This window comes from Schistocerca serialis, chromosome 5 (assembly GCF_023864345.2).
Source record: "Schistocerca serialis cubense isolate TAMUIC-IGC-003099 chromosome 5, iqSchSeri2.2, whole genome shotgun sequence".
Lineage (NCBI taxonomy): Eukaryota > Metazoa > Arthropoda > Insecta > Orthoptera > Acrididae > Schistocerca > Schistocerca serialis.
In genome coordinates this window covers 323,500,980-323,527,514 of record NC_064642.1, presented here as the reverse complement: position 1 = coordinate 323,527,514, position 26,535 = coordinate 323,500,980, and the positions used below count along the sequence as shown (strand labels likewise).

Here is a 26,535-nt window from a genome sequence, read left to right as displayed (position 1 = left end):
GACTATGGCTTCACTACTGTAGTGTCAAATAAACATTTAAGTTATATTACAATCACATTCCTTTATGACAGTTATATCAGAATAGAAGCTAAAATAATAATAGCTTGTCAATGTTATTAATTTATGCACAAAGCATATCCCCGCCTTCTCTCTCTCTCTCTCTCTCTCTCTCTCTCTCTCTCTCTCTCTCTCTCTCGCCCCCTGCCCCCTCCCTGCCTCTCCCCTTCCCTCCCCACTCCTTGCCTCTTCCCTTCCCTCCCTCCCCACTCCTTTCCTCTCCCCTTCCCCTCCCTCCCCACTCCCTGCCTCTCCCCCTCCCCTTCCCTCCCACTCCCTGCCTTTCTTCTTCCCCCTCCCTGCCTCTCCCCTCCTCTGCCCTCCCCTCCCCTCCCCCTCCCTCACCATTCCCTGACTCCCCCTGCCTCCCCCTCCCCCTTCCTCCCTCTCCCTGCCTCTCCCACTCCCTCTCCCTGCCTCTCCACCTCCCTTTCCCTTCCCTCCCACTCCCTGCCTCTCCCCCTTCCACTCCCTGCCTCTCCCCCTCCCTGCCTTTCCCCCTTCCCGCATCTCCCCCCTCCCTGCCTTTCCCCCTCCCTGCCTTTCCCCCTCCCTGCCTCTCCCCCTCTCTCCCCCTCTCACCCCTCCCAAGCCACTCCTCCTCTCTCTCTCTCTCTCTCTCTCTCTCTCATATGCATTGCTTATATACAAAAACTAAAACTACAATATTCTGATTTTCAGACCTCATTTGCACACTTCAAGAGTCAACTTTTGGTTATTTCTGAGACAGTGCTGGGCCATGAAAACAAATTGTTACAGAAGAAGGCCTTGAAGTTAATTCCACTAACAGAGCTGGAGATAAAAGCAGTTAAACATATGCGATCCTTACAAAAAGCCATTAAAAATGGTGCAGAGGACAATGGAGCAGATGTGCAGGACATACTTTTGTTAGAATTGATGGCATGGTTTAAAGAATCATTTTTCTCATGGGTTGATTCTCCAAAATGTTGGTTTTGTCAAGGAGAAACAAAATTTCGTGGCCACAGTAGTGATCCTAAATATAATGGAGACCGGGCAGAGGTAAGTCACTGTTTTGTCTTATGCAATCCACTCTTTGTTTCTGTACCTGAACCTCTGTGTTTGTGTGTGTGTGTGTGTGTGTGTGTGTGTTTGTGTGTTTGGGGGGGGGGGGGGGGTCATGCACGTGCGCGCATGCGCACCTTTACTTGTGTACACATACATGTGTGCATTCAAAAGTCTGTGTGAATGCATGCGGGGGGAGGAGTGAGTTTTCTCCTATGCCTTATGTTACTTGATTAATTTGCTACATTATTAGAAATGGTTTATTGGTTCTGTAATATTTGGCTCACAGTTAAGTAATAACACTCAGAGCCATCAGTGTTTCACAAAATGTTGCAGCAATTGTGGCAGCCCATTTTTAAACTTACTGGGCACAAGCACCTTACATTCAAAGAAAATTGTGACCCTGATCTGGGAAAGTACATAGACTGTGATGTGTGTTGCATACCATTGATGGCTGCTTTGTTTCTAGGGTGAAATGGTGCACCTATGCCTTATCAACTGTAATGATGTCACTTAACTCCTTGTTGTGTGATAGTCACTCTCTGATTGAAACAGACCATGTCTGCTACTTCTGGAGTGTTCCCATTTAGTGACCTCCTTTGCCTTTCCAAATCTATTATGTCTGTCTGGGCACCACTGAATTGCTGATGCCAACTCACTGTTTTTGGAAGTGATACTGGTTTGTTCCATACTTCTTCAATATCTTTGTAGTAACATATGTATACGAGGATGGACTGAAAAGTTCTTTCAAAGAAATTTTATTTTCCAACAGAATCTCCATGAATATCAATACATTTCATCCAGTGGCTTTCCAGTGCCATTATCGTCTCTCTGTAGTATTCATTTGGAAGTGTTGCAATGTATCCATCTACAGCCAAAGTGCCTTCTCGATTGGATGAAAAGTGCCAATCAGCGAGAAATTTCTTCAGTTCTGAGAACAGATGCTCCAAGGGAGCAAAATCTGGAGAATAGGGTGGATGTTCCAGCACTTCATAGTGAAAATCCCTCAATTTCCCCATTGGCAAGACACTTTTATGGGCAGGTGCATTGTCCTAATGGAAGATGACTTTTTTGTTTTTTAAGCTAGGTTTATTTTCACGAATGCTTGCATCTGGTTTCATTAGAAGTTGGGAGTAGTATTCTCCAGTTATGGTTTTTCCATTTTCAAGATCATCAATCAATAAAATTCCCTTTGCTTCCCAAAACACTGATGTCAGGATCTTTGCCTGCAATGGCAGCAGCCATGCCTTCTTCAGTGTACATAGCGCTGAATCCATGTTCCATCCACTGTCATGTATTGATGCAAAAAGCCTCTTCAGTTTCCCTTAAAATGCACCAAGCACAGAGTGTCATGCAAATGTGTTTGTGAGTCACAGTGAGCACTTGGCACCCATCTTGTGCAAAGCTTGCTCATGTTCAATTCTTGGTGCAAGATGTGATCGACACATTTCTTTGATATCCCTAGAGCATTAGCAATTTCATGCACCTTTATACGCCAACCTTCAAAAGTAATACTCTGTACTTTGTCAATGATTTCCAGTGTGCTTTCACTTTTTGGACATACTTCATGTGGATCACCTTGGACACATTTACGCCAACATTTAAACTCAGCCACCCATTTCTTCATGGTGTAAATGAAGGTGAAGAGTTACCATATCCATTTACTAGCTGCAAATGAATTTTGGTGTTAAACCTTCTTTTATGAAGAATTTAATCACTGTACAATACTCAGTTTTTTCCATTTAACTGCTTCAAACGATTTCCTACTGTCAACTGCTGCCAGAAATGACTTGCAGTTTTATGTGGTGTCTACTAACACATGTACGAACATAAGGGGGAATAATAATGTGAGTAGTGCTGCGATCTCTGGGACGGGGCCAAGAACTTTTCAGACAGCCGTTATAATCTCATGTCTGCACATGTGTTTATCTCTTAACGCAGTGTTGCCATCTACTGGAGACATATTAATTTCCTTCCTTCAAGCTGTATGTGCAACTGACAAACAAATACTAGAAATTTTTGGAATCACAGGGCATCAAAAGTGTGAGTGAGTGTTGGCGTTGTGTTGGTGATCAGCAAGCAGCGCTAAATCAAGTAGAGGTATGCCATCAGTGTGTATTGAGCATGTTATAGCTTTTATATCATGATTTTACCATTAGGTGATAGAGTGAAGGCACACATTGGCCAGTTAAAAAAATCACCACCTCTGTATTGTGTGAATGAACATTCCAAAGACATATTCAGCAAATGACATAATGTAAACAGTGTGTTGCAGATGCAAGAGATATAGACTGCTCCTTTGGTCACTTACATGTATACAGAATAAGAAACTGCCCGATGTACCAGGATAATTCAAATGAAAACTTTAATTATTTATTATTATGCAAATGAGCTAAGATAGAAAAATTACAGATGTATAATTTTTCAGTGTAGTCCACCATGACTTATATTGCATCCATTCCATTGTTTAAAAAGGGCACAGATACTGCATGAGAAGAATTCTTTCGAGTGTGAATGCAGCCGCTTATGGGCTAGAGTTTTCACCTCTTTATCACTTCTGAAATGCTTGCCTTGCAGTGCTTCTGTGAGCTTTCTAAACATGACAGTCACTCTTAGGTAATGCTGGTGCGTAAGGTGGGTGTTAGAGACATTCAAATTTTATATCCTGTATAGTTATGATGATTGAATAGGCAATATGGGGACAAGCATTGCTTTGTTCCAACAAAACACTGCAGCAGAAATCCTCACCAGTTACTCCTGATTGCAGTTTGAAGGCAAAGCAGATTTGAGTGTGAATTACTGGTCATTGGTGGTCTATGTAATGCTCCCCTCAGTGGAGGTTACAACTTGTGAGTGCGGGGCCCGAAGCTGTTACAGCACATACTTCCTTTCTTGTGGTACAATCTCTCATCTCTTACTATTTTTCCTTCTGTTACATATAATAATAATGGAAAATCCTAGATGGACCAGTATGTATAATAAAGTAAAGGGAACCACTCACATATAACAAATTGATATGTGGGGCCCAGAAACACACAACAGAAAACAGCATCCACACTAGCTTTCGAGTGCTAGCTCTTTTTCGAGCAGAAGTACACACATTCACACACACAACCACCCAAATGTACACTCCCATGGCCATGGCAAGACTTTCTTCTCTTACTCTCTTTCTCGTGGTGGCAGTCTTCGACATCAACCCAGCTGTTTCCTAGGTTCTGCTTACTTTCTTGGTATATTCTCATTCAGCACTTTTTGGCTGAAGTAATTTTTCAACCCCTTCTGGGTTTGACCTTCATTCTCCAAAGTTTTTCTGTAGTGTGAACTGACTTGGGGAGTACACTTTAAATAGTGCCCACTGAATACAGTGTTAGGGTTCAGGTGCACACAATACCTGTGTAGACTCTTGTGTGGGCTTCAAAGCCAAAGTGGTAGTTGATCTGATCTGGAGGAGTCAGTATAAACCCTCTCAGTTAAGCATCCTGACACCCAGGGATCACACTGCTGTTTCCTCTGCTGCTAGCTCTCCGTACGCACCAAAGAGTAGATGCCTGTCTTCCTGGAATGTCAAGGCTCCAAGCAAGGACCATTGCACCCAATGACATTTGCTGCAGCTGGATAGCGCCTGTGGGGAGGTCCCTTGATCAGAATAGGTGGCATCAGGGTGGATGTTTTGCATATGAAATATCTTAAATTACACCAAAATGGTGGCCGTTCTGACCTGGTCATCTCATCACTTAGGAATAGTAATTTAAATGCGCACAGTTAAAATATTTCTATTGCTTTCTCCACACTGGCTACCTCAAGGAAAGATGGACAAGCTAGGCATCTGGGAGTGGAACAATTTATCCAGTACTTAGTATGTACTCAAACTGATGGAGACACTTGTACCCCTGACAAAGCCTTCGTTTTTTGTGGAACATATTGAAGATAAGTTTGGGCAAGCTGAGCCATTGGGCAAAATGGACAGTGGTTCACTATTGATTAAAGCCACCTCTGCCACACACTCTACCCATGTGAATGTCTGGTTGACATACCAGTGACCATTGCCCCACACAGAACTTGGAATATGGTCCAAGGAATCATCTTCGACAGAGGCCATACACTCCAAACAGATGAGGAGCTACGGGCTAATCTTGAGCAAGGGGAATACGGTTTTTCCAACATGCCCAAAAAGGTCCCAAGGGTAATCAGACAGATACAAGTGCCTTCATCTTAGCCTTTTGGGGGAATGTTCCCCTGGAAAAAGTCAGTCATGGTGTACTGCTATGACATGAACCCTTATATCTCACCACTGGTGAGATGCTTTCAATGCTTATGCTTTGATTGTATGTCATCCCACTGCACAGCAGACCCAAAATGTGGTAACTGTGAACAGTCATTCTGTGGAGGTAGTCCTTGTGAACAAACACCTTCCAGTATTAGTTGCATGGAGCACCATTCTCCTCTGGTACACCTAGTCTTCAAGAAGGAAAAGAAAATACAGGAGTATAAATCTATTGACTGTCTGTTGTATACTGAGATACGAAAAAAATATGAATGCCTACAACCTATTGATATGAAGGCCAGTCGCATCTTGTGGTTCCCACAGCACCATTTTTGGAAACCACTTCTCGCACCAGGCTGGAGGAGCAGCTTTCTCCTGAGGCATCTACCAGAGACAGAGCTCCCTCTCAGGACCCATCTCCCCAGAACCCCACATATCAGAGGCCTGACACCAGCTAATAGTTGAAGGAACCACTTCTGTGAGTCATAGGGATTTGTGCTTGTCATCTGTCCCCAGGCTAATGGTGGGTAGGCCATTGCAAGAATCCTTCCCCCAAAGGTGGAGAGGAGGAGGAGTGGGAGTAGGGGGAGAAGAGTCGAGACGAGGCTACTCTGGTGATCACAGAGGTGCCAGATCCCCTCACACTGTCAGATTCTGAACCAATGCTCATTGATGTTGTTCGATCCTGATCGGTGACAGTCAATGATTGTGGTGCATGACTGAACCTCCTGGCCTTTTCATGCCTGACCTGTAATGTGATCATTCAGTGGAACTGTAACGGTCATTACTGTCACCTGCTGGAACTACAGTACTTCATTTCCTCCTCCTTCTGCAATATATGTTGCTCTACAAGAAACAAATTTTACTGATGACCATTCCTCAACACTCCATGGTTACTGTGCATGCTGTTGGAACCATGCTGACACCGTGATGGTATCTGTAAGTTTTTGCAGATGTTGTTAGTTAGTGGGTTCCCCTTCATACCATGGTGGAAGCAATAGCGTATGGGTGCAGATGACCTCAGCAATAACCATTCGCTATGTTTACTTACCTCCAGGCATGCTTGCTTACATTGAGTTGATCACCTGAATTCAACAACTTTCTCTCCCTTTTCTCCTACTTGGGGACTTCAGCACACACCAACCCCTGTGAGGCAGTGCCATTTCATCTGATAGGAGCCTTCCATTTAACCAGCTTCTTACTGATCTTGATCTGTGCCTCCTCAATGATAGTACACCTACCCACTTCAGTGCTGCACATTTCAAATTATCAGATCTAACAATCTTTTTCGCCTGTCTTGTGGCTTTGCTTTATTGGTCGCTATGTGACAATCTGTTTTACAGTGACTACTTTCCGGTTGTCATGTCGCTTCCTTGCCACTGCCAGATGGACCAACTACCACATTGATTGATTTGAAGAGCCAACTGCCAGTTGTATGCCTCTGCTGTTACCTTTGCCTCCTCTCTGTCTGACTGCATTGACGAGGCTGTGCGTAACATCTCCAACTTGATTACTTATGCAGCTGGAGCTGCTATTCCTCTTTCTACAAGTCCTCTCCATTGCTGGCCAGTGCCATGGTGGACCAAAGACATTGTAGTTGCTGCTTATGATTGCCAATGTGCCTTGCAGTGTTTCAAGTGACATCCTTCATAGACCAGCCTTATCACTTTTAAATGACTTCATGCTAAGGCTTGCTATCTATTTTCAGAAAGCGGTGTCCCAAAGCTCATAAATCTTAGCTCACGCTAATTAATTAAAAAGATTAGGAAGGAGCACTGGAAGCACTAAATCTCTTCACTGGGAACATATGGGTCTTCATCCCAGGTGTGAGCCAAGCTCCATAGTCTTCTGGGCTGCCAAATTGTACTGGGCCTCTTCCTTCAAGATGGTCTCTGTACTGACAAGCTGGCTATTGCTGAACACCTTGATACCCACGATTTAACAGGTCGGCATTCTTTTGTTACATGACAGCCTTCCTGACATGTAAGGGACATAGAAGCCCCCTCTCCTTCACCTCTTGACAAATTATGTGATGAAACTTTCACTGCCTGGGCACTGCTTCAGTCTCTTGCATTGTGTCACAGTATGGTCCTAGTCCCCGATTCCATTCAAAGTCATATGGTACAAGATCTGACCGGTACTTACTGGCTTCATTTCCTCCAGGGTCTTAAACCATATATGGCTGGACAGTGTCTTCCCTTCACAATGGTGAGATAGTACCATCGTTCCAGTTATTAAGACCGGTAAAAACCCAAGATTCGTCAACAGTTATTGGCCGGCTAGCCTCACCTACGTGCTCTGCAAACTGCTTGAAAGTATGGTGGCCCAATGTTTATGCTGTTTCCTTACACCTTTTGTACCCCAGTGTGGTTCCCAGGAAGAACGATCCACAACAAACCATCCGGTTAGGTTGGAAATGGCAGTCCAACAGGCTTTTCCTAAATTACAACACCTCATTGCAGTCTTGTTTGACCTAGATAAGACATATGACAAGGCCTGGCACCATCACATTTTATTTAGTCTCAATCTCTGGAACTTTTTATTCATCAGTTTTTACCCCACCAATTGTTCCGGGTTCAGGTTCGTACTTCACTCATCTCTCCATGGGTCCAAGAGAATGGTATCCTGGAGGACTCCATGTTGAGTGTCACATTCTTCCTCATTGCATCAGTGGTCTCTCCTGCATTGTATGTCGAAAACTTCTGCATTTGGTACAGCTCCCACTCTGTAACGTTGGCTGCATGCCAGCTCCAAGGTGCGATCCGACAGGCCTCTGCTTGGTCCCTTTAGGATGCTTTTCAATTCTCTCCTCAAAAAATGTGGGTCAGGCATTTCTGTCATTGTACTATGGTTCATTCTGACCCAGAACTGTATCTGTGCGCCCAGCACTTTTTGAGTCTCTCGTTGACAAGAAACTCACTTTGCTACTCTAAATTTGACAACTAAAGACTAGCAGAGTGCAAAAGCTTAACGCTCTCTGGTTCCTTGTCCAAGCCTCTTGGGAAGCAGATCTCGTTAGTCTCCTTCATATCTAGTGGGATCTGTTCCAGTTCTGTTTGGACTGTGATTGCCAGGTTTATGGCTCAGCAGTGCCATCGGCTATGCAGTTGTTATATCCAGTCCATCATTGTGGAGTTTGATTTGCCACTGGCACCTTCCAGATTAGTCCTGTAGGCAGTCTCCTTGTGGAAGTGGGGATCTTCCCCCTTTAGTTCCAATGGTATCAATTCCTCTTCACCAATGCAGTTGCCATTCAACAATTTTCTGATGATCCAACGTATTGTATTTTGTTTTCGATTGCCTTTATTGCCTTCAGGAGGTTTGCTTACTTTTCTGCCACATTCTGTTTCCAGTTTTAGAAGTAACTATCTGATGATTAGTGGGTTTTACCATCCTGTTCTTTGGAACTTTGCCCCTTAAGGATTGGGGTTGGGACATCTGTGGGAAGGCCAACCCCTTCATATGCAGAGCCCCAGGGGGTTCCTGTGTGCAGCATTAACTACTTCTCTCTCCTTGTTTTATTATTGACAGTCCAACTGATACTCAATACATTCATAGCTTTTCCATTTTACTGTTTGTGATCTATTGACTAGAAGTCATTCTTTAGTCTGTTACTTTCTTCACCCTTAATTATGTTTTGGGGAGCGGGGGGCGGGGGGGGGGGGGGGGGGGGGGGGGGGGGGGGGAGAGCTCAGCCAAAGCGAGCAGATTGCTGTTATTGCACACCTTTCTGAGAGACTGAAGGAGAGCTGAGAAGGCATGCTTGTGTTGCTGGCAATCGGAAAATAGTTTTTATGACTGGAGCAAAATTTGTTATCATTTTGCACTGCAGCATGGGCAAAGGAAGATGAGCTAACTGGAAAGTTGACTCAGTGAAGGGGCCACCAGTACTTTTGTTGAGTGAACGTGCTGATTGTTACAAGAAGAAAGTAGACTATGTTTGTATGCTGGTCCCTATTGTCTACGTCTGATGCAGAGGCATATGATGGACCGGCTGCACAACACACACACACACACACACACACACACACACACACACACACACGCACACACAAACACACACAGAGCCAGAAACTGTGGTCGTGTGTGTTTGTGTTGCCTATTTCTGATTAAGGACTTGTTGACCAAAAGCTCACTTTCTGACAATCTTTTTGTTGTGCCTATCTGTGACTCAGTGTCTCCACTATATGGTGAGTAGGAACAGTGATTCCATCTTGGATTTTCCATTGTTTGATTCTACTTATGGCTGCAAATGGGAAATGCATCCAGCTGATAGGAACATGTATCCCAAGATTAACTATCAACAACAGAATGCAGCCGTTGAACTTTGTCATTTTAGCAACATATAGTCATAATGTTATTCTCAGATGGACGTTCTTGCAGGCATCACAAGCAGTAATAGACTGGTAGATCAGAACCCCAGACTGATGAAGCTATTTCAATAAGCACATATAACAAAGATTACTCTGGGCAGTTGCTTGCCATTGAAGACATTGTTACCTGCCATCCTCAATGAAACAGTTTCCACTTGGGAGTCTAAATGTGCTATTAAATAGTGAAACTTTTGTTGACTGCTAAAAGTTACTCACAAAGAATCGTACTTCACTACCATTACAGGCAACAAAGGGAAGGGAGCAACTACTTATTGGCTGCTGCCAATAGGATCTGGGCTGACTGGGATACATCAGTGGGTGTTGGCCATTTGGATGCTTTCGTATCCGTAGTGGATAAAAGATAGACCAAGCAGCTCAGAGTAAAACACTATCAGTGCAGGGAATCATCCACGAATTATCCAGCACTTTTGTTGGATGTCACTGTGTGAACAATAGATAATCCAAGAGGAAGTGGAGAAGATGCTGCTGGATGACATCATTGAAAGTCCTTGGTCCTTTCATGTGGCTCATATGATGAAGAAGGATGTCACGTGTGAAGTCGAGAGCTGTGCTGGTGGTGCGTAACTACTGGCGGGGTCACCCAAGCCGGATTGGTCTCGACTGAGGAGCCAGATGAAGTGTGTCCCACAACACAGGGTAGGGAGGGCTCTAGAGGCATGGTGAAGCCAGCTTCCCTAGGGGATTAAACCTAATACAAATCTTAGTCCTCCAGGATGATGTCATGATGATGTCATGAAGAAGGTAACCTGAGAGAAAAGGAGAAGTATACAGTGGACTCTATGTGATCGCCTTGAGGACCTGGACTTTGCGGACATTATCTCCCTTCTGTCCTGCATTTTCAAGGATATGAGTGAAAAGCTTAAGGAATTGGAAACAGAAGCTCAGAGGGTTGAGCAGATGGAGAGCTTTTGTTATCTGGGAAGTATTGTCTCCAAGAATGGAGGGGTGACAGAAGACCGTGAAAGTAGGATCAAAGAGGCAAAAGGGGCTTTTGCCCAGCTGCGACCAGTTTGGACATCTCATGAAATATTGTTGAAGGTAAAGCTTAAAATCTTTGACTCAAATGTAAAATCTATTCTCTTTTACAGGTGTGAGATGTGTAAGGTTACAGCAGAAATTAAAATGAGAGTACAAACCTTCATAAATAAATTTTTGGCCAAATACTATCTCAAACCAAGAACTATGGCAACGCATCCAACAGTGGATAGCTGAGATGATCATAAAAGAAAGGAAATGGAGATGGATTGGACACACTCTAAGAAGAGGTCCGCAACACATTCCAAAGCAGGCTTTAGAGTGGAACCCACAAGGAGCAAGGAGGAGAGGCAGACCAAGGTCAACCTGGCTCAGGACTTTTGAAGCTGAGGTGGCAGCTGTTGGCCAATCCTGGAGTGACATCAAGAAGATGGAAATGAACAGGGTCAGATGGAGAGCTCTAATATGTGCCCTGTGCTCCACGTCAGAGTAAAAGGAATTAAGTCAAATAAGTTACTAGAACGCCAAGCACTGGCCAGTGAGACACAGCCTGGAAGACTTGGTATGGATTTTTACACCTGTGCAGAAAATGAGGCTGCTGCAAAAGTTAGGAAAGTGCTAATTGGGGTTATCTTATCCTTCATTGCCTTTTGGATGTCACATATGAAGTTGAGGATTATGACCCTTTATCAAGAAGCCTGAAGTGTGGAGGTGTTGTCCATGCCCTACTGCAATCAAGAAGCACAGATAAATGATGGGAGGTTACGGGTAACCTACTTGAATCACGAAGCTTGGACAGGAGGGGCTACCGTCGATGTTCATCATAGCGACGAGAATGTAACAACATGATCACCACATGAGAGTTTACCAGTGCTCCCGTATAAGAGAGCATTGACATAATCCATGGTCCAGATGCTGTAATCGGTCCCAATGAGAACTTCTAAACAGCAGATTACTGTTTTTCCAGAAGAGGGAGAAATGCTGTAAACTGTGGTGCATGCAGTGTGGTATAGTGGCTAGCTTCATTGGCTGGTGTACTGTGGGTTGCCAGTTCAAATATGACCACCAGTAATTCAGTAATTGTATGTTATTTAGTAGCTATCATTTCTGGAAGATTCTTGGAATACCTTACACTTTTATTGTTTGTGTATTCTGTAACATTCAGTGTTTGCTTAAATACCAGCAATCTGAAATATTCAATCTTTGTATAAATAGCTGTGCTAAAGTAATGAGGTAATTACAGATTTTCATATATGTTGTTATGCTGATGCATTATACTTGGAAGCAGCGAAAGTGGTGGCTGGAGGGGCAGATCAGGAACATATTCCTTTTAACTTTTTGTTTTCTACCCAACCTACATATTCAGTCTGGTGTTCAGGAGATATCCAAAGTCTTTGGCTAAATGGTTTATTAGTTTTGGCACACACCTTCTCTCCAGAGTGAACCAACAGCAGTGAAGTAAATAGCAGCTGTAATTTCATTGTTCAACACAAGGAAGTTGTTCGACAGCAGGTGAGTGAATCAGGCACATGCTACAGTATAAATCATAATTGTTTTGATATTGGCTTCAGACAAGTGACACTAACAACAGTGTGCATTTACATTTGTGGGATGAGGAATAAACCTCTGACACTCTCAAAAACAGGGAATGTGAAGGGTTCGAGATTGTCGTCTTCCTCCACACTACTACTGTGGCTGCTCCACAGTATAGTATGCTACTGAGGCATGGCCTTATTATTTAGCAAATCATTTGCTTATTTATTGCTAAGGAGTGAATATTTTCTGAAGAAATATTGATACAAAATCACTATTTCAAAGAATTATGGTTTATGCATCTTAAAAAAACTTGCAAACGTGTTTGGTTTCACAACTGTACTGTTAAATTCAACACCTTCTTCAACAAGGAATGCCAACAGCCTTGTCTCAGTGGCAACACTGGTTCCCCTCAGATCACCAAAGTTAAGCGCTATCAGGCTGGGCTGCCAGTTGGATGGGTGACCATCCGCTCTGCTGAACGCTGTTGGCACGTGGGATGCACACAGCCCTTTTTAGCCAAACTGGGGAGCTAATTAATCGAGAAGTAGCGGCTTCAGTCTCAGAAACTGACACATGACCAGGAGACCGGTGTGCTGACCATATGCCCCTCCATATCGTGACGCCTGTGGACTGAGGATGACGCGGCGGCTGGTCTGTACCATTGGACCTTCTTGGCCTATTTGGGTGGAGTCTAGTTTAGATTAGTTTAGCTCAACAAGGAATGTTGCAGTGTGTTTTAATTCTCTCTGTGGACTGGCATGATGAATGGGGTTTAACACTTATAGATACAAATGATGAAGATGTGGATTCTTGAAGCCAGTTTGTGCAGATAAATATTTGTTCTGAATGGTTGCAGTGGTCTGTTATAAAATTTATATTTTCATGTACAACAATGACAACAAGTGATGTATGTTCCTGTTTTTTTAAATAATTGAACAAGGGTTTGAATTGTGATGCAAGCAGTGCTTTAAATTATGTTGCAGGTATATATGTGCACCTTGTGCCGGGAAGTAACACTCTTTGTTCGGTACAATAAAACTGAAAAACTTCTAGAGACAAGGAAAGGACGTTGTTCAGAATGGGCAAATTGTTTTGCTCTGTTGTGCAAATCACTTGGTTGGGATGTTCGTGTTGTCTATGATGTGACAGACCATCTTTGGGTGGAGGTTTGTTTATCTTTTAAGTTAATAGAAATATAGCTATGTAATTTTGACCTTTGAAGCATTACAACAATAATTATTGTTGTATGACTTGTTTAATATTGGTGCCTTGTTTTTTTTCTCACATAATGTATGTCCCTTTCATTAAGATAATATGAAGGGTAAAAGTGACCAAGATGTTTAACAATTATTGATATCTCTCTCTCTCTCTCTCTCTCTCTCTCTCTCTCTCCCCCCCCCCCCCCCCTCCCTCTCCCTCTCCCTCTCTCCCTCCCTCCCTCCCTCCCTCCCTCCCTCCCTCTTCTTTTCTTGAAGACTCATTTATCTTCTTCCTGTCCTGGTAGTGCTTGACAGTGCATCTGAAGGTATTCATCATAGAAGATGATGTGAATTGGAACTTTTGGAAGGGAGCTCTTTCATATGTATGCATGCACACTTGCTTACTTTAATAAATTTGTTTCAAACCTTAGTGTGTCTTAATCCATTATGGGTCATTAATTGAAATCTGGTAAAGATCATGTGTCCACCTGTTCTGTTGTGATCATGTCAAATGTGCTTTGCAAAAAAATATCTTGTAGTTACAAAGAGAGAAAATGGAAAGAGATTAATCAAGAACTTGTGTAGAAATGTTCATATCTTTTTCATGTTCACATTCTCTACAAAAGCCATACAAGAAAACATTTTCTCTGCTCTGAGCTCAAACATGTGTCATCAAATGTGACTCTCTAAGCTTTTCTTGTGAATATGTTCAATATACCGGGTGATCAAAAAGTCAGTATAAATTTGAAAACTTAATAAGCCATGGAATAATGTAGATAGAGAGGTAAAAATTGATACACATGCTTGGAATGACATGGGGTTTTATTAGAACAAAAAGAAAAAAAAGTATTTCTAGATGCGTGACAGATCTCTTGTGCGTGTCGTTTGGTGGTGATTGTGTGCTCAGTCGCCACTTTCATCATGCTTGGCCTCCCAGGTCCCCAGACCTCGGTTCGTGCGATTGTTGGCTTTGGGGTTACCTGAAGTCGCAAGTGTATCGTGATCGACCGACATCTCTGGGGATGCTGAAAGACAACATCCAACGTCAATGCCTCACCATAACTCTGGACATGCTATACAGTGCTGCTCACAACATTATTCCTCGACTACAGCTATTGTTGAGGAATGATGGTGTACATATTGAGCATTTCCTGTAAAGAACATCATCTTTGCTTTGTCTTACTTTGTTATGCTAATTATTGCTATTCTGATCAGATGAAGTGCCATCTGTCAGACATTATTTAAACTTTTGTATTTTTTTGTTCTAATAAAACCTCGTGTCATTCCAAGCATGTGTGTCAATTTGTACCTCTCTATCTACATTATTCCGTGATTTATTCAGTTTTCAAATTTATACTGACTTTTTGATCACCCTGTATATATGGCTCTCAAGTCTACCACTACACCACATTTCATAAATCCCACAATATTTCTTTTAGCCAGCTGCTCAACCTTGTTAAGTGGTACCTGTTGGTTACTGCTGGCAAATACAAACAACCAGTGTTGGGCCCCTTAAAAGAAATTCTCAGTTTCAGGAAACAACATGTGTACAATATTCCTTGCAATTGTGGAATGCATATATTAACCAGATGTGAACAGAGCAAGATTGACCTGATGAGATTCATTGTCATATATGTCTGGGACAGTGGGACAGTTATATAAATTGGGAATAATGGAGCCTCCACTTAGCACAGGATGTCACATGATGGACAAGAAGGCAAAAATTATATACTTAGCTTTCTAGAACTGAACTATGTGATAAAGGAGGCCATGCATATACAGGTGGCAGGTAATCTGAGAAATAGGATCTCAGAATTACCTCTAACTACAGACTGGAACACCACACTTCTTGTCATTAGACATATAGGAAAACAAGAATTTATGGTAATAGTTCCACCACAGTGTAATGAAGGGTCCTCCTAGCTAACAGTTTTTGTTTGGCCCCCAGCCACAGTGACCCTCAGCAGCAGCACTAATGGCACGGCACATGCAGGCCTGATGAGGGGGTATGAGGGAGCAGGGGGGCAAAATCCCTGAGGCCCAGGTAAGTTTCTCAAGGGTTTAGATCCCCAGGGGTGCTAAGTTGGCAAAAATCAACCTGCTATTGCGAAATAACTTTTATATCGAACAAAAGCGCTGGCAGGTCGATAGACACACAAACAAACACAAACACACACACAAAATTCAAGCTTTCGCAACAAACTGTTGCCTCATCAGGAAAGAGGGAAGGAGAGGGGAAGAAGAAAGGAAGTGGGTTTTAAGGGAGAGGGTAAGGAGTCATTCCAATCCCGGGAGCGGAAAGACTTACCTTAGGGGGAAAAAAGGACAGGTATACACTCGCACACACGCACATATCCATCCACACATACAGACACAAGCAGACATATTTCATGTGACTTGATGCGATATTATTTCTTGGTCAAAGAGGCTTGGACTTTGGAGGTTCAGCTCAGAAAATTGGAGATGTAAATAATGAAAATTTCCTTAGGATATTAGAGCTCTTGATCCACTATGATCCAATTCTTGCAAAATACATTAGCAAGGCCAGAGACCAACAAGGTCTGGAATGCTTTTAAAAGTGCATATCTGTCAAGTGATACTCAGAATAAATTTATTTATAGTTATGCCCATCATGTCAGGAATGCCCTATTTCTAGTCAAGCCTATCATGTCAGGGGTGCCATCTTATAACTGAGAGGAAATGAGAAGTATTATTCAATTTTTGTTGATGCAACTCCCGACTCAAATCATATTGAACAAACATCATTTATCCTATGTTATATTTACTTCAAGAGGGAACTTGATAAATATGAAATAAATGATTGGGGTTTGGAATTCATAGATTGTAATCAGAAACTGAGAGTTACTATTGCACATTTAATTTGATCGACACTTGTGAAACATTCAGTTCCAATTAGTGACTGACACAGACAAGTTTATGATAACTGAAGTAAAATTAACTGGTCTTATGAAGGAGCTCAGACACATTTTCTTCAGTGAAATCCTCTAGCAATGTGTGTTTGTCACAACCTTTTGTGGTGTCCATGCAGCTGTGAGGTGTCACGAATCATGTACTTTTTTCAGAGTGATTCAAATTCTTTACAACCTGTTCAGTAGCAGTCCATTTGTTCTGAAACAGTGTTGGAATCTCCTAATATTCTGAGTCTGATACCCATTGGAATCTCAGGTTTGTTGCATAATTAAAAAATACAATGCCTAAAGGCAACTAAACAGCCACTAGAATGAATAAGTTTTCTAGAAAGTACTCTGATTACAAAGCAGACACCACAGGAAGACACCACAGGAAGAGCATTGGTTTGGACATTGACCAGAAATGTTACATAGACTCACCAGGTATCACATGAGCCCATGTGGAGAGCCATGAGGCACAGCAGTGCGTTGACAGTAAACATATATGGTCACAAGAGACCCTACAGAAGTGTCCAGAAGTGCCAGTGTGGAAGGGGCAATGCAGCCTGCTGCACAGATGAAAGGCAGGGGCAGCATAGCCCATGAGAGTGTTAAGTACAGACAGCGATCCAAGAGGGATGTCTTTGTAGGTCAGGTCTGAGACCTGGGGCCTGGAATTGCAGTATTTGCTCTGGTAGCCATGTACCTCTCTCAATGGGATTTTGCTGTTGCGAGCAGTTTACTCTCATTCAAGACACTATCCAATTCTTCCTCAGACAAGCAATTGAAGATTGTAATTATTCAAGTTTTAACCTTGTTCATTTATTTCTTGACTGAGTTCCATAACTCTTTCATACTTCCACATAGTCATCTCCTCATTAGCTGACTGGATGGACCTTCTCCAGTCTCCATTGTCACTGAGTGTCTACACCACTTGTTGGATACAACATAGGGATATATTTTTCTGGTGTCAGATGTGGGGTTAGGTCATGGAATTAGTGTTTAGTTAGCATGCCACGTGTTATAGGAATAGGTCACCTCTCTTTGGAATATCAAATCTGCTCAGCTCGATGTCATTATGAAACAGTTTTGAGAACCCCTTATGCATTACTTGAATAACTAAAATCTTCAATTGCTCTTCTGTGCAAGAATCGGATAATGACTTGAATAATAGTTCTCCTGATTACAAAAGCAGCTAAGTATGAGCGTGAGCACAGCCAACCTGACCTACACAGATGTTGCTCTAGGACCACTGTCTGTACTGAACTCTCTTGCGGGCTACTCTGCCCCTGCCTTTTATCCGTGCGGTAGGCTGTGTCGCCCCTTCCATGTTTCGTGCTTCCAGACACCACCCTGCGGAGCCTCGTATGACCATATATGGTCACTGCAATGGAGTGCTATGCCTCAAAACTCTACATGTGAACTCATGTGATACTTTGTGAGTGTATGTAATATTTCTGACTAATGCCCAAACCAGCACCCTTCCTCTGCCATCTCCTTTGTACTTCGAGTACTTTCTAGAAAATTTATTTGTTCTGGCTGCTGTTCTGTTGCCTTTCAGGCATTGCATTTTTTAAAAATGTGACACCTTCCACCTTTAGGGAAAAATTTTTAGGTGCTGTCCTCAGCAACTACCATTTTTTATATGAGGTTTTTCACAAATTTTATTCCATTAATGGGGAAACACACACATTTGTTTTACACAGTAATGTTCAAAAGAGACACACAACTGTTTTAGAGGTGTCCATGACAGAAATACTTATAAATCAATCTTTTCCTGTAAGAGAAACATTTATATTTTTACATTTCACATTTAATATCATTGTTACATATTCTAATACCTGAAATCAGATACATTTTATATTACAATATGAGACGTTTTGTATTACCCCACTAATTCTCTTTTCAGATACATTGAGTATTCATTTGCAATGAATTACACTTGACACATTGGTGTACACTTCATAACATAATTACAATTTCAGTACTTGAAAGAGAAAACACTTTGCACTAGTTTTTCACATTTTCTACCAGTGTTATTGTTCATCAACATTTGTCCATTTTTGTCTTAACACTTTGATAAACACCACTTCTAACATTTCTAGCAGGCACTTCACTGTCTCTAGAAGTCTTTCTTGCAGGGTGGTACCTGACTCTATGCCTCTTTGGGCACTGATTTATTATAGTGTTTCCAACATATATTTTAGTGAAACAATCATCTGTAGTTTTGCACACACATTTAAAACAGTCTCTGCAACATTTACAATATCTGTATATTCAACATAATATTACTATAACTACTACACCAGAGCCTATTAGACTCAAGAAAGAGAAATGACTTAATGAGATGTCACTGAAGGCACTTCTCTCCTGGTATTGTCTCATTTTGTAGGTCATCCAACTTATGTCATTCAGCTGTTAGATCATCTCAATGACTAATGGCTAGTTGTAATGGCAGTTCCAAGTTTCAGTTCACTTATATTCTTCCTCTCATTATTCACTATGCAGCAATCTCTTTCTGTGCTTAAGTTCGGCACTATATCACTATTGGGAACATTTGTTCATATTATATGTTCAGACTGTATCGCCATCTGAGCCATGTACCCACAACATTTACTTAAAAGTTGTATCTTCCCTGTGCCTCAGAGCATGATATCTGTGTGATTTACGTCATGACAGATGATTGTGATGCGTTCATCTACTGGGACTACCAACAGCCATTCATTATTACTTACTGATGTCCACAGACTTTCATTTAACACTATTAGCTTTTGCACACAGTCCTTCTGTAACTGCTCATTATTTAACTTTGCATCATCAGTTAGCAGTAGCTCTTTCTGTGGGGCAATATGTGTAAATAGATGTCACATTTTGTCCACTTTTGACAGTAATGGTAGTATTTTATATAGTTTCTCTACTAGTGGGATATCTAACACATAACTTAAGACATTTTCACCAGTAACAACATCCAGAGCAATCATTCTGTCTACCTTAATGTCGACAGGGAACTGCTTGTCTTTGATGTCTTTTTTTATTAGTTCTAGATCTTCATGATCTGAACTGGACTGATCAGATGCAGTTCCAGAATACCTTTCAGAGCATTGTTGACAGTCGTTTTCCCATTCTAGCCCATTGAAAATGGCCATCAGTTGTATCAGCTGTTCGGTAACTGTTATCAAAATTACAACTCTCTGAAACTGTTTGCCAATAATGTTCTCAAATTCTATGATGTGCCAGCTTAATTGCTTCATTCCATGCATGATAATTTCCTCATTTTTGGCTATGGAGCTTACCATTTGAATAAAAAAGTCAAGGTTTCTTCAGCTGTTGTCACTTGCTCCTTCAAAAGTTGGAGCAGCTGTTTCTGTTCTCCTTCTAAGACATCTATTGAAGTATGTGGTGTCATCTTTGTCTAGTGTTCTAAACAGAATTTTATGGACCTCGCCCATGAAGTTTAAGATTCCTCATTTCTTTGCATGGGATTCATGCCATGCCAATTGCCTAGCCAGGCCCAGTGACTTTTCTATTTTTCCTACATTCCATTTTAATGCAAGTTCGGCACTGTTACATTCTGTTGCCATCATATTCAATAATGCCAACCTGTCTTTACAATATCCAATTGCTCACCTTGTGACACCTCAGTTCCATTAAATAAAAATAACACAATTTACCACATTACATTGTAAATTTTCGCTTGGTCCACATTATCATAATACAGTCCAGGTGACAACTGGAACTTTGTTACTTGCGTGTGCAGTTCTTGCCTGGAGTGCTCAACCCCAGTGAGGAGTAGGATAACATTGACGTAACAGTAAGACGCTGACATCTGGAATGAGAAAAATTCCTGCAGTCTGTTTGCATGAAATGCAAAATATTTATTTTGTCTGAGACAGATTACAACATTAGTCCCCTTTTTTTTCCTGTATATTCATTGTGGATGACAAACTGCGACTGTGATTTAAGTTGACAATTTATCTGGTAATAAATATGCAACCAGTCCCTTTTTACGATTTATTCAAACATGGACATGTTTTCAAGCCACTGCAGGCTCATTGTCAGATGGAGGTGTTACAAGCACATTACATTGTGGACCATCCCATGTTTACTTTCTGTGAAGCGGTGTAAAACAAAGTGTAGCTAAATACTGTGCAATTTGTGTACAATGTTTAATAATTTCTGTTATACGAAGCGATCAGATATGGATATCACAAGGCAGTACACTCACCAGCACTGCATCTAGCTACACTTGATCCACAACATAATGTTCTTGTAACACCTCCAACTGATGATGAGCCTGCAGTTGCTCAAAAACATGTTCATGTTTGAATAAATACCATGTATGAACCTCGCCATTGTTTATCTCACTTACATGTTTTACCTCCTCATAAGTTCTCGTTAAACAATAGAACCTTATCCCCACAACGGAATCACTTTGGCTTCTGGGTCCCATCTTAATATTACATATTTTTTTATCTTACATTCTGCATTCTGTGTTCTTGCACATTGGTGCATTTCTTTAATGTGTTCCTGTAGCTCTGTCACATAATCATCAAGATTATACCTCACACCATCTTGATATTTTTGTAGTATCCCTGGAATGCTACATATTCTTCCAAAGAACAATCCATGTGGCATGTAACCTGTCACTCTATGTCGTGTTGTATTATACATAAAAACTATGAATGGAACTCAACTGTCCCAGCGTATCTGGGCTGTATTTACATGCTATCACACCATCTCAGTTAGTGTTTGATGAGACCTCTCTAATGCTCCATTTGTTTGAGGATGGGGTAGCTTGCTGTCACCTGCCAGTGGGCCCTGACCCAGGCCACGGCTTCTGTTTCCATCATATCTTGACCTAGGCTACCATCACCTTCTGGTCATGCAACAGCTGCCCAGTTGTTTTGACCGAAGCCAAAAGCCAACCAGAGCACTATTTGTGGGTATCTATACCTCCTTTCTTGAACTCTGTAATCCATTTTTGCACATTTTTGACATCCACACACTGTGACCTGTAGAATTCACATAACTGACAATGAATGTGCCCTCGGCATTCAAAAAATGGTTCAGCTACCGTTTCATCACTGTCTCCCTCTGCTAATTCCTTCCTGCATGAAATACTGGTTGATGGAGGGGTTCCTCTTATTGTTGTAACAGCCATTCATGTAACTTTTCTGGATGCATCACATTTACTTTCCCTTGATTCAACATTGCCTTGAATATAATAATAAATTCTAGTTTCTACTTGTCTTCCAATTTCATTACCTTCATACCCTCTCTGTTAAACTTACTACAGATGTTTTAAATATTCCATTACTTCCTTGTCGGCCACTTACAAGCCACTTTCGATATCTCTATCATACATTCAAACAGTTGAGCACTTTAGATTTTGTGAGACACAATAACAACTGAAAAACATCACACACATCAATGCATCATGTCACGTCATGTGCAATGCAAGTAAGTGTTTTCAGTCCACTCAGGGTGCATAGATGTGTAAATAAATGTTATGCAGCCAGAATGACTGCTGTTGCTGTATTCTGTGAGAAATAAAAGCAATGAGTGTAGGTATAGGTCTGTAATTTATACAGTGCAGTCTCTGTTGAAAAGATGTATGTCTCTCAATTTCTGAGTTTTATTAAAAAATATTTTTTGTGTAGGGAGACAAAATTCCAAAATCACGTTTTGCCAATTTTACAATTCTAGTGCTAAATTCTCTGAAAACAGACAGTGGATATCACAATTAGTGTTCTAATCTTATCTGCTTTTCTTCAAAAGACCAAATGACTAATTAATTGATCTGTTTTAGGTGTTCTCTGTAAGTCAACAAAGGTGGATACACTGTGATCCTTGTGAAAATGCCTATGATAAACCTTTAATGTATGAAGTAGGTTGGAAGAAAAATCTTTCATACGTGATTGCTTTTTCTTATGATGATGTACAAGATGTCACTTGGCGCTATACCTGCAATTTCAATTCAGTATTAAGGCGCAGAAATTTGTGCTCTGAGCAGCAGCTCTTGGATATTATGTTTGCTATAAGAGAAAAAAGACAACGTGGTTTGTCATTGGCAAGAAAAGAGTACCTCAAGAAGCGAATGTTAAAAGAACTTGTGGAATTTCTAACACCTCCAAAGCAGACTGATGCAGCATATGAGGTGAGTTCATGCAGTGTATTAAAATTTACACTGGTACATGAGAAATACATACACACTAAATTACTCTTGCCATGGCCACGCAAGTGTGCATTTGGGTGTCTGTGTGGTTCTGTGTGTGAATGTCAGTAATATTGCTAGACAAAGAACTAGTGCTCTAAAGCTAGTGTGATGTTGTTTTCTGTTATGTGTTTCTGTGCTCCGCGCATTGATCTGCTCTGGGAGGAGGATTACCTTTCCTTAATTATACGGAAAGTTTCTCAGAGAAGATTGGAAACAGTGATTGTTGCTGAAAGTTTGTAACTAAAGATAAAGTACATATGAAGTTAAATGAATTATTTTAATACATGAATACATGAAATATATTTGATATTAAGTCTACTACTTTCTTCACTGTTCAGCTGTAGAACCATGTGTAATGGATTGTAGTATCCACCCCACAATCAAGATGGGCTTTTAATCAGTTAATCTCTCACCATCTGTGCTTTCAAATTACATATTAAGTCCTTTTAAACTGGTATCTGGTTCATCTCTTAGTTTTTGAGCAGTTTTTTCCATTTATTATTTTTCTTGTTATTATTATTATTTTAAGCAAAGCTGGTCTCTTTGTGATCCTTTTCATGAGGAAGTGTCAATTTTTCAGTGTTATATAATGGTTACCGAATATATTTACAAAGAGGTGTACAGTTTGCTTTTTGTGCTGACATTTAATTTTTTGAGTGAGACAAATAGTGTCCATAATATTTCTTAAATTATCTGTGCTATTGGTTGACACCTGACAATGAGTACTTGATAGAGCTCATCCAGTACTAAACTGTTACATCACTGTAAACTTTGAGTGTTGTGTGCTAGAGATTATGGAAACACGTGCTTTGGAACTTCGATTGTGAGGGTCATAACAACTGAACTCTTGGTGATTGTAAAGGTGAAACAATGAAGGTTAACATAGTAAGAATGTACTATTATACTGCATATAATGCAGATGGACATGGGTCATCCAAAAAAGGAATGTGAAAGGGAAGATGGAATTCAGGTGGGTCCAATCAAAAGAGTAAATATGATGTTAGAGAAAATAGCTGCCTTTGTGTAGATATGTGTGATAGAATGTATTAAGGCAAGTTTTATCTGTTTCAAAGCACAAACTTGATGAGTGACTGACAGTATCTCTTTAGCTTGGAATACAACATAGATGTACAAATGTGGGCTAACCTTTATTCAGTAGGAGGAAGTGACTTGTGAATGAACTGCATGTTCATCAGTGTGAATGAAGACAGTTTGGGGAACCTGTCAGCTACTCCTTATCTAGCTCGGGAATGTGATCAGCATGTGAACTGAACTCACAAAGGCCTTAAAAGAGACTGCTTTGAGCATAGCTGTGCTGAGGTAAAGTCCTTTTGGAATATTTCGTCAAACTATTCCAGCCCTGGCAGTCTTGTGTACTATAGGTAGGGTCATTGAATGCCCCGTTAAAGTTCCTGGATAAAAATTTTCTGTGAGTAGCTGACTGAGGAAACACATTGCATCAGGCTTTGGACATGTCCATCTCCTCCTTTGTCCACAGTTTCTTACATGCAGTTTGATTAAATAGACAATAACATGGCCTTTAGAACCCCAAATGCTTCTACTGTTGTTCTTATTTATGAAGAATAAATTGCAGATTAGAATTCAAAAATAGGCTAATGGTGTTGGAGAGGAAGTTAAATAAACAAGAAATAAGATTTTGTAGGGTTATTAGAAGTGTGCCAAATAAAGAAGACCAAAAAGAATTAAAATCAGAACATTCGTTGCAGTGTAAGGAACATAACATGGGGAAAAGCCAGATTTAAACTGTGTTGTAAACAAGGAAAATAAAAACAAGCTTACAGATATTGAAGAAATTTGAGACAGAATAGCCAGACTTGTTTTAAAATATGAAACATGTTCCATGGAAATCATTTAAGTGTATGCACAAACACGTAATGAAGATATACGAGGTGTGATTGGAAAGTTTTAAGAATGGATCCACTACTGCTTACTGGTTTGGTGGGCGGGTCCACGGAGGGAGGGGAGTGAGTCATTGCCTTGTCCTTGAATGCCCTCTGACAGGACACTGTGTTTCCTTTATTCAGTTCATTGTGGCAGCTGGTTGAGTGCGGGTCTGTTAGGGCTTGTTGCTGGATTCTGTCTGCGTGAAAATGGATGTAAAAATGCAGCAACAAGTTTGTGTAACATTTTGTTTTAAAACTGGGAAATCAGCTTCTGAGACTTAAAACTTTTAAAACAGCTTTTGGAGATAATTGTGTGAGCCAGTCAATTGTTTTTGTCTGGCTCAACAGATTTAAAAATGGCCGTGAATCATTTGAAGATGAACCATGGTCTGGCCGTCCTTCCACCTCAAAAATGAATTAAAATGTTGTGAAAGTTTGCAACTTAGTGCACTCTGATCATAGACTTACACTTAGGGAGATGACTGAAGAACTTAATTTAAGTTTCTACGCAGTTCAGTCAATTTTAACTGAAGATCTGAACATGTGTCGAGTGTCCACAAAATTCGTTCCAAAAGTGTTGTCAAGTGACCAAAGACAATACTGACTTGAAGTGTGCCAAGAACTGATTAATTGGACTAAAAATGACCCAGATTTGTTAAATAGGGTAATTACAGGTGACGAATTGTGGCTATATGGATATAATCCTGAAACCAAAGTGCAGTCTTTGCAGTGGAAGACTCCAGGTTCACCATGAGTGGAAAAAGCACGGCAAAGTCAGTCGAAGGTGAAGATAATGTGGGTTATTTTTTTTCATTCTACCAGTATTGTGCATCATGAATTTACAGGTGGAGGAGAGACAATTAACCAGGAATGCTACAAATGGGTCCTTGAGTGTTTGCGTGAAAAGGTGTGGAAGAAAAGGCCTGTATTGTGGAAAGACAGGAGTTGGGTGCCACACCATGACAATGGTCCAGCTCATCGTGCCTTCTCCATCATTGTTATATAATTCTTTTGAATTCCTGTTCTTCCACTACTGCCATATTCCCCTGATTTGGTCCCTGTGAAATTTTCACCAAAAGGGAAGCGATTTGACTCGATTGAAGACATCCAGGCAAATACAGAGCACGTCCTTAACACATTTCAGAAAAAAAATTCCATGAATGTTTCCAAAAGTGGAAACACCATTGGAGTCGGTGTGTTTAGTCAGAAGGGGACTATTTTGAAGGAGATGCATCACAGTAGCATGTAAGTACCACCATTGTACAATTACAAGCCCATTCTTTAAACTTTCCAATCACACCTCACAGAAAATCTCTATGAAGAGTTATAGAAACTTATAAATAGCAGTGAAAACAATTAGAAAATGATAATAGCAGCTTTTAAACAGAAAATAGGATGAAAAGAGAACAAATTTACAATGGGAAACTTCCCATGTGTTCCCATACATGACATGTTGGAGTTTCCTGAATTGAATAAAACTATTTGAGAATAAGTGAAAGGATGCAAAGAAAATTTGATCAAGAAACAGCTCTCACAAAAAGGATTATAAAACAAAAACAGGTAGTTATGTTGGGTGCAGGCCACATTTCTTCAGTTAATGTGGCAGATGGTACAGAAATGGACAACAGACTTAAAATTGCACCCACATTTGAAGTTTTCTCAAAATATTTGTATAACTCAGGAGATGAATCAGAAACAGATAACTTTTAATGAAGATAATTACATTCTCTGAGCAAGTTTGAATTAGGTGCTTAAGGCCTTTAAAGATATTGTTATATAATTCTTTTGAATTCACCACTCTTTAACAGCCCGAGATGGATTTTCCAGCACTTGATACATCTGCTAGATTGCTTTAGACTGAGCTAAAACTTAAAATTGCTTCATGTTATCTATGTCTTTTCATATCATTTTACTTGATTTGTATTTAGGCTATGAGCTGTCGTCATGTGATTTGAATTTTTGATTTGATATCCTTTTTAGAAATCATGCCTAACATTGCTAACATTGAAAGTCAAAACCACCTTTATTTTGCAGTGAAGCAAAAGGTTTTCTGGGAG

The 26,535-nt window shown here is 40.8% G+C and overlaps 1 protein-coding gene across 2 annotated transcripts in view; it reads left to right on the top strand.

Annotated features, from left to right (window-relative positions):
* The window catches only part of LOC126480808 (peptide-N(4)-(N-acetyl-beta-glucosaminyl)asparagine amidase), a 57,605-nt gene that overhangs the window by 18,524 nt on the left and 12,546 nt on the right, over positions 1 to 26,535 (top strand). For both annotated transcript variants that reach the window (XM_050104131.1, XM_050104132.1), the window contains exons 3-5: positions 739 to 1,077; positions 13,233 to 13,415; positions 22,167 to 22,514. In XM_050104131.1, coding sequence (XP_049960088.1) covers positions 739 to 1,077; positions 13,233 to 13,415; positions 22,167 to 22,514 — 870 coding nt within the window. The remainder of the gene's footprint in view (positions 1 to 738; positions 1,078 to 13,232; positions 13,416 to 22,166; positions 22,515 to 26,535) is intronic.